General features: G+C 39.6%; 2 protein-coding genes across 2 annotated transcripts; both read left to right on the top strand.

The window, feature by feature from the left end:
• Positions 1-4,078: 4,078 nt before the first annotated feature.
• LOC113357181 (probable xyloglucan galactosyltransferase GT17) lies at positions 4,079-5,551 on the top strand. The gene is made up of 2 exons (XM_026600542.1): positions 4,079-4,159; positions 4,352-5,551. The coding sequence occupies exons 1-2, from the start codon at positions 4,079-4,081 to the stop codon at positions 5,549-5,551; spliced, it is 1,281 nt and encodes a 426-aa protein (XP_026456327.1).
• A 1,618-nt stretch (positions 5,552-7,169) lies between these two features.
• Positions 7,170-9,078, top strand: LOC113357115 (protease Do-like 9). Its single transcript, XM_026600433.1, has 8 exons — positions 7,170-7,542; positions 7,637-7,836; positions 7,911-8,113; positions 8,211-8,289; positions 8,365-8,460; positions 8,574-8,624; positions 8,710-8,814; positions 8,899-9,078. The coding sequence occupies exons 1-8, from the start codon at positions 7,170-7,172 to the stop codon at positions 9,076-9,078; spliced, it is 1,287 nt and encodes a 428-aa protein (XP_026456218.1).
• The last annotated feature ends 373 nt before the right edge of the window (positions 9,079-9,451 follow it).

The raw sequence follows: 9,451 nt of genomic DNA, 5'->3' as shown, positions 1-9,451 counted from the left end.
AGAATTATATCTCAATTTCTCAACACAATCTGCAATCAAATAAATAGAAATCAGTGAGTCCGATTGATACGAGAAATAACTTGAACGGTATCGAGAACCAATGTTCAAGTGTCAATCAACAAACCAAAGGTCGCATTTACCTATTGATTGAACTGCGCACAACCTGTGATATTTCAATTATATAGAAAATATAATGCGGAAAAGAAATAACACAAACACCAAAAGTTTTGTTAACGAGGAAACCGCAAATGCAGAAAAACTCCGGGACCTAGTCCAGTTTGGAACACCACACTGTATTAAGCCGCTACAGACACTAGCCTACTATAAGTTAACTTCGGACTGGAATGTAGTTGAGACCTAACCAAGTCTCACGATTAAGGTGAAGTCACGTTCCATACGCCTCTGAATCACAGCAGGACTCTACGCACTTGATTCCCTTAGCTGATCTCACCCACAACTAAGAGTTGCTACGACCCAAAGTCGAAGACTTAATAAATGAATCTGTCTCCTACAGAAAAGTCTATTCTGATAGATAAATTTGTCTCCCACAGAAATACCTACGAAGTTTTTGTTCTGTCTTTTGATAAAATTAAGGTGAACAGGAACCAATTGATAATCCGGTCTTATATTCCCGAAGAACAACCTAGAAATATCTAAAAAGTAGACACTTGAAGTGATTCTCGAAACAAAACAATACTTAGGCAAAGCTGTCCGTAGGAAATAGTTTAGCTAAGAATAATAAGAAAATAACTCAACTAATCAGACAACACTTTACCAATAAGTATACCTGATTATTAGCATATCTTAGTCAACAAGATTTTTCATGAGTAATATTTCAATCCTTGTGATTAATTAACACAAGTATGAGCTTTATGCTCATCAAATGAGAAATGTTCATGGTTAATCCTCTTTTTCCTTCTGATTTTTGGAGGAAACCCTTTTTGATGTGAAAAAGTATCATAAATCTTACTATCATCAAAGTATGAGACTAAGTTTGAATCCTTACCAGAAGAAGTTTGTTTGGAGGATTTTGATAGCCTGTTGATAGGATCCTTGTATCCTTCAATTATCAGATTAAGGTTGTCCTTCATGTCTCCATTGTTGTCTTCACCTACTGGTACCTTTCTCACATCTTGAACATCATCCTTCATCTTAGATTGAGTGGGACTCTTCTGAAATCTCCTTGAACGATTTGTATTAACGCTACTATTAGTTCGGACGTTGGTGTTTGTGGGTGAAAACTGTTTCTACTGATTTCGGTAATTTTGGGTGTGTGGATGAGAAACGAATCTAAACCATAAACAATGCACTGCACGGGAGTACTTTTGATTCGAGAGATCAATCTGTACAATCCTGGCCTAAACCGAGAAATGGTCGTTCCAGGCTTGCTTCGGTCACAAAGTGAAGGAGAAGGGTTGGTCTTAGGGAGGGAAGCGAAGAGAGTGTTGAGACCAGAATGGTTAATTCTGAAGATGTGGCTTGTTTTATGACTTGTATCAGAAAGTGGAACTGGCTTGCAGAGTGAAAATCTATCAATTCTTGGTGATTTCTGGATACTATGTTGTTGCCGACCAAAACTTGTTGTTTGGTGGAAATATGTAAAGCCTATTTATACAAGTCATATTTAAACGTACCCTGATCTCGTAGGAAGTGGGAACGATTGGGTGATGGAAGAGTGAAGTAACGTATAACCATCAGAAACCCATGCTTCCATGTTGAAGGAAGTGGATCCGTTTACACCCGTTTTCTTGCATCCCATCCTAGACATTTTAAAGCAAATCTTCAAGAGCTTCATAACTCATTGAGGGGTTGTAGCCTTCTCAAAGACATTACCTTCCACTGGTAAGCCGGTGATATTATGGCAATCATCGGGAGTAATTCCCATCTCGCCTAATGGAAGATGCATAATATATGTCTCGGGATAATGCCTCTCGAGAAATGCGGATACGGAAACAGTGTCAAATTCCACATGTGCTAACTCAATAGATCTCCATAACACACATTCTTTAACCTTGGCTACAAACTCGTCACACTCCAAAGAAAGATCCCATGTGGACGCCTTTTGACGTTTAATAAGACGAATTGCATCGTTATGATCCTACGAAAATAACATAACATTATTAATACTTGACGAAACACTATTAATACGAAAAGAACGTAACACTATGAACTTAAAGAATACATTTGCCGCATAGATCTTCGCAGCCCACGAGTGTTTGTACCCAAACAATGTTTCCCCTCCATCATTTGGAGTACCATAAGTTGGATCCACTGGTGGCAAACACAAATCAACATGGGTAATGTGTGAGTATATTTTGCCAGGCGGCTTCGGCTTCTTTTTCTCTTTAGCAGGAACAATTTCTTGCTCTTCTTCATCATCATCCTCTCCCTCTTCTCCATCCTCTTCCTCTTCTTCTTCATCATCATCCTCTCCCTCTTCTCCATCCTCTTCCTCCTCTTCATCGTCTCCCTCCTCTTGTCCTTCTCCTTCTTTGCCGGGTTCTAGTTCTTCTTCTTCTACATTTCATTGGTCTTCATTTCCTTGCTCTTGTTCAACCTCTTCATTTCCTTGGTCTTCATTTTCTTGCTCTTCTTCATCATCATTCTCTTCTTCAATAACATTATCAATTGTATTCTCCATCACCTCTTCATTGACATCTTGGATTACATCAAGAACATTATCTTGGTTGACTTCCGGTAACAAGCCCTCTCCATGTTTAGAATTTGTGGCACCACGTTTTCGTAAATTTAAATGTTTTGTTCCACAAGGGGTGGGAGTTTTCAAATCCTCATCTAGTTGTAGTCTCAATCTTTTTCCTTTGTTCCTAATGAACAAAAACCAAAGTATTAGCTAAACATAAGAGAATATTGTGTTATCAAATCAAATAAAACTAAAGAATAAAGTAAACACGACACCTAAGTTAGCAGACTATAGTTCGGTTACCAAAAAAATTTTTGCATCGTAACCGAACTGCAAATTTCAACACTTCGGTTAGCCATAAAAATTACTGACAAAATTGAACTCATTCTTAACTTTTGAAAAATTTAATTCGGTTACGAGATTTTTTTTTTTGCGAGCACACCGAACTACATATTTCAACAGTTCGGTTAGCCATAAAAATTATCGACAAAACCGAACTCATTCTTAACTTTTGAAAAATTTAGTTCGGTTACGAGAGTTTTTCTTGCGAGCATACCGAACTACATATTTCAACTGTTCGGTTATCCATAAAAATTATCGACCAAACCGAACTCATTCTTTCAAAGGAAAAATTGAGTTCGTTGATGAGAGATTTTTTTTCGAGTAGACCAAACTTTGTAGTTCGGTCACCAGATATTTTTCAATTTTTTGCGAGCACACCGAACTGTTCTTATTTTTGGAGTTCGGTTAGCAATTCTAGGGTTACACAAAAAATTCTCCTAGCCAAAATGTCTACTGTAACTACCATTTTCAATGGGTTTTGATGATTTCTAATCGATTTCTTCAACAAATAACAAATTGAAAAGAATGGGTATGAAGGAAATTACCCGCGGATTTGCATTTCACTTGAATCGGACTTCTTGGTTGCTGTTGGATGATTGATTTTGCCTCTGAACGGTGGTTCAAGTTCTTTTTGAAGTAGCAATTGTTTTGGGAGATTCACTATCTGTGGGAGTCCCGGACTCAATCCTGGAAGTCTGGGTGTTTGCTTGGCACGCATTGCTTATGAAGATTGATTAATCGACGATGAAATTTTTTCGAATCGACGATTAATGTCGATGTTGACGAAGAAGAGGAAAAGAGGAGAAGAAGAAGAAGAAGATGAAGAAGAAAAGAATAATCAGTTTTGAAACTGATTTTAAGTTTTTATTAAGATTTTAATTAGTGGGTTAGATTAGTGGGTAGTGGATTAGATTAGTGGGTTATTAGGGTTAGTTATAACCTTAATTAGAATAAGAACAGATTAGTTTTCCCTAATTTTTTAGAACACCCCTTATTCACAAAGTAGTCCCCACCTTTTTTTGAGTAGTCCCCGAACAATCGTTCTATTACAACTCCCCTGTTGGGCCTGCTGGGAGGAATCTACTGTTCCACAAAATGGTTCAAAATAGTAATTTAACTAAAAAGCAATTGAGACCAGTTGGATTATTAACGTTTAGTTATACAATTGACAAACAAGTACGTTCCGAACTAATAAGTCGCTGCTTCAGCAAGTTACAAGTGTTGGATATCGAATGGAAATATACTGCAATCGGCTACGTTATGACAAATATCCATGACCACAATTAAAATAACATGTGAACAGCCAATATCAACTGCACAAATGTTTTCGAAATTTCACATTTAGGCAAGTGCCATTGCCGGCCGTAGTTCTGTTTCTTCCGATGGCGGAGGACTCAGCACCTCAATGTGTACACCGACATGTGTCCTCACGTCACTAACAACGGTTTAGGCCAACCACTCCTCCACATGGAGGACGATGGCGGCTTTGGCGGTGATAATATGAACGGCGAAGGTGGAAGTACCTTCAGTTTGTTCGCGACTCACCAATTCATAGCGGAGATGATCTTCCATGCACGTATAGTGAACCATCCGTGCCGAACATGGGAACCCAGTGAGAACTCTGCGACATTGTTTTACGTGCCGTTCTACGGTGGCCTTCACGCGTCTAGTAAGTTTCGAGAATCTGACTTGGCAAAGCGTGATGAATTGGCGGTCGAGTTGGTAGAATATCTGAATCAGCAGCCATGGTGGCAGAGGAATCAAGGCAAGGATCATTTCTTGGCACTGGGAAGGACTGCTTGGGATTTCATGAGGACGGATTCCGGGTCTGATTTTGGAGCCAATTCGCTTTTAAAACTACCTCATGTCAAGAACATGTCTGTGCTCACAGTGGAAAGACACCCTTGGCAGGGCACCAACCAACATGGGATTCCATTCCCATCTTACTTTCATCCCTCCACATCGGCCGAGATGGTTAAATGGCAAAACAAAATGAGGTCCATGGACAGGCCTCACTTGTTCTCTTTCGTAGACGCTCCACGAACAGGAGTCGAGAAAGCAGCTATCCGAGACGAAATACTTCGACAATGCAGCGAGTCACGTCGGTGCAAAATGTTGAAATGCGGCAGAGTCGGAGCGAGTAAATGTCATAATCCAAGAGAAGTACTTAAAGTAATGAGCGTCTCCAGATTTTGCATGCAGGCTCCAGGTGACTCGTTCACCCGGCGATCTACATTCGACTCGATACTAGCTGGTTGTATACCAGTCTTCTTCTCTCCGCACACGGCCTACACTCAGTACGAATGGTATTTACCGAAAGATCCGAACGAGTATTCGGTTTACATACCCGAGAAGAAGTGGAAACAAATAGAGGAGGAACTGATGAAAATTCCAAAAGCAAAAGTTGAGAAGATGAGGAGTGCCGTTATTGATATGATCCCTAGAATTACATACACTCACCCTAATGCAACTAGTGGTAAAGATAAAAATTATCAAGATGCTGTCGATATTGCACTTGAGCAGTTGTTCAAGCATGTGATGATGATTAACCCAACACCAATCCAGTAGCCAATTAATGCATTGTGTTTCTTGGGGTCTCTTTATTGCCAGCTATACCCTTTTGCACCTAGCATCACGAGCAACCCACTTGGAAGTCCACTGTTAAGATGAAGATGACAATCCTTTATAGACGTTTGTCAGAGCTCCAGAGACATAGTCCGCTCCGGTCTAGACGCATCCGTTTTCCTGGTCGGTAAATTATGCTGGAGGCGAATGTGAACTTCATATTGTCCGATAAGTATCACCAGTCATAACTTAATCGCTTAATTCGCTATTGAAGCGTCTGGCCGCCTGGACTGATCATATTATTCTTTTTCTGTAATTATTCTTTACAAGAAAAAGAGAAGTTAAAGTCATCGTTTATTTTTTCTGCGATAATTCAATGACAGATGCATAATGTGATGAGTAAGGGAGGTAAATGATGACTTTAACTTCTCTTTTTCTTGTAAAGAGTCGCCTCGGAAACTGGAGGCAGTGTCCATCCAAGAAGATGGCCAATTCTGCACGTTAGTAGATGTCTGGATTTCTTTACGTACCGGCTTGATTCGCTGGATTTCTTTATGTAAAAAGGATCCAGAAACTTAGTATAAACACAATGCAGCACAAAGAAATGCGACTTTCCCGTCTTGACACTGACCAGATTAAGCTTAAGCTCTTGGACGGTAACGAAGAAACAAGGAAAATGAGATAGAAATTTTGATTAAACTATTGTTGAGTTGGGTTTCTTTTAAAAAATAAAACAAAGAGAAAGCCCTCCAAAAACAGGCGTATGCCTCTTGGAAACGGTGCAAGCACACAGTATTCTTTTAGTTAAAGGCGAAAGAATAGTTTGCTTTGTGCCTATCAAATGGCTGTGTGAATCTTTTGCTGGTGCCAAAAGTTGTTTACACATTAAGCACGAATTTTGGGTAGAGTCGCTGTTTCCTATTTTATGTGGGAGTAATGTTTTTCCGATTCGAATGAGTGCTAAAATCAGCAGCAGTTCCTGCGCAACAACATTGACCCTCTTCAGAAATAACTTGATCAAGTGACTTGAAGTCCTTGATTATTTGATTAAAGATTAATGATTACTATATTACAATAGATTGATAATAACAGAAAAAGCCTGGCACCTGAGGCCTTGGGCATCAACCAGGGCCAGGGGACACTTTGGCATCTTTTTATTTGCCTGCCACATGCATAACTCATGTCAAATTAGAAGTTTCTAAAAAGAAAATTAAGGATTAATGAGCCACTAATGACTAAACTACTGATATCTTAAAGTTCTACTTTATCTTTAACCAAGCTTAACCTGACAAATGAGGGGACTCCGTCCATGGAGTCTTTATGGAATACTTAAAACGAAACAGAATACTGACCGACCCTTTTCAACCATTTCGCGTAAAATGCGTCTTTCCAACTCTCCTATCTTGACACAATTTATTCTTCAAGGGGACAACTCTAAACCTATAAATTGTGATGAACTGACAACACTGCAAAAAACCAAACAACACAAGCAATAACTTCAGATTGGCTACCGAAAGAAGAAGCGAAAACACTTGAAGGGCTCTTTGATTACACAACAAGATATTCAGTACCACCTAAAGAAAAAGAAAAAAAAAAAATCATTACCACCTCATCAGTATCCATGGCTGAGAAAGTTAACGTTGACACAGGAAGAATGCTCAAGTCTATCGAACCAATCACCAAAAACAGAAAGACTTGTATGCTTACAGAAAACAATGGCCATGTTGTATCTGAAGCCACTAACAGCAATCCTGCTGCAAGGGAGGATGCAGTTGTCAAGGTGTTCTGTGCTCATTCTGCACCAAATTATTCACTCCCATGGCAACGAGTGCAACAACATGCCTCAACTAGTAGTGGGTTTATAATAAGCGGGCGAAAGGTACTGACAAATGTTCACTCTGTGGAGCATTATACTCAGGTGAAGCTCAAAAAGCGTGGGTCTGACGTCAAGTACTTGGCCAAAGTGTTGGCTATCGGGAACGAGTGTGATATAGGTACTACTCTCCCCCACACATTACACTTGTTTTAATTGAATTTCCTGAGCTTAATTTATGATGCTCAGGATTTTTACTTATCTTAAAACAACAGCTATGCTGACAGTAGAAGATGATGAGTTCTGGGAAGGTGTCTCGCCAATAGAATTTGGGCCGTTGCCTGCTCTTCAAGATGCAGTCACTGTTGTTGGCTACCCGATTGGAGGAGATACAATTTCTGTCACAAGTGGTGTTGTTTCGCGCATAGAGATCTTCCCCTATAAACAAGGTTCCACTGAGTTACTGGGATTACAGGTAATCAAATGACTTGGGATCGTTTTCTAGCCTATATTCAGCGGAATCTTACTTAATTCCGGTTGCTTCTACAGATTGATGCAGCTATAAACTCAGGAAACTCCGGAGGCCCTACGTTCAGTGATACGGGCAAGTGTGTGGGAGTCGCATTTCAGACCAGTAAAGGCGAGGATGTAGAGAATATGGGTTATGTTATTCCAACTGCCGTTGTTATGCACTTCATCGAAGATTATGAGAAGAAAGAGGAATACACAGGAGATTTTACTAAAAACCTCTAGTCCGGATCATTTCTTTGGACTTCTATGAATTACTCCTAAAGTCTAACCAAATTGTTGCACGCCAGGTTTCCCAACTCTTGGGTTCGAAACCTCTAGTAATGAAGCTCCTTCATATTACATTGTTGTTGGCTTTGTCTTTACAGTTGTATCCCTTCCATTTCTCCATTCCGAGGTGGTAACTCGACTTTATGGTTTCATTGATATGCCTCTATGAACGAGATAATAATTAACTTCATTTTCTTTTGTACAGAAAAATATCCAACCTAACGTAGTTATGAAACTGTTGGGCAAGTGCTTAAATGGGATGTCACAATCAGAAGACGAACAGCTTGTTGTGATCTCCCAGGTTTGTTACTCTTTTTTTCAATCTAAATTTCAACTATTTTTCCTTGCGCTGTACTTTAAGACTTAGGGACACTGAATCAATAAATTGTTCTTTTCCCATTCGCAAATGTATAGGTGCTTGCGGCGGACATTAATATTGGGTACGAGGGGATCAACCACACTCAGGTCAGGACACTAGTGACTGCAATTTTTTGTATAACATCAGTACTCCTTGCAGCTCAGATTTTATCTTATGCAAACTTGTTTATAGGTTCTTGCTTTCAATGGTAATCCCGTCAGCAACCTTAAGAGTTTAGCCAGTATGGTGGAGAACTGTGATGATGAATTTTTGAAGTTTGAGCTAGATTACAACAAGGTTCTCGCACTCTCACCTCCTGATTTACGTATAGTTTCTCATGCAACTTTGTCTAATGGTTAGGAGCTCTCTATCCATGTGCAGGTAGTTGTTCTACAAACTAAGACCGCGAAGAAAGCAAGTGAAGATATTTTAACTCTGCTTAGTAGTTCTTACTTAATTTTTTTATTTAATTTTTTACTTACTCACTTCTCTGCGGTTGATATTGTGAGACTGAAGGTGGTCTCAAACAAAGAGAGTATCTTTTGCGGTCTCATGGGTTAAATGATAGTGGTTGACCGTCTGTGTCCATTTGTACTATTTGAACTCGCAATATCTGGCGTTAGTTCTAGGATTTGATAAACATGTGATAAGCTGTCATTGCCCTAACAGGTGGTTACTTATATGTCGGAAATTTTGGCTCGAACTAGAATGAATAAAGAAGGATGCAGATGCAGTCGTGAAGGTATCTTGTTGGTATAGAAAGATTCTAAACTTGTTTGGTATAAAAAGATTTTAAAAAATCTTCATCGCCAGTTTTGTAGGGGCTGTCCTGAAATTCTCGGCCCTAGACTACTGAGACCTAATGCCGAGGTGAGTGGACTGTGGAGACACTCGGGTATAGGAACCAGCAGCTTTTTCCAGTGCAAACAACATA

This window comes from Papaver somniferum, chromosome 1, assembly GCF_003573695.1.
Source record: "Papaver somniferum cultivar HN1 chromosome 1, ASM357369v1, whole genome shotgun sequence".
NCBI classification, from domain to species: Eukaryota; Viridiplantae; Streptophyta; class Magnoliopsida; order Ranunculales; family Papaveraceae; genus Papaver; species Papaver somniferum.
This window is presented reverse-complemented; position numbering and strand designations above follow the sequence as displayed.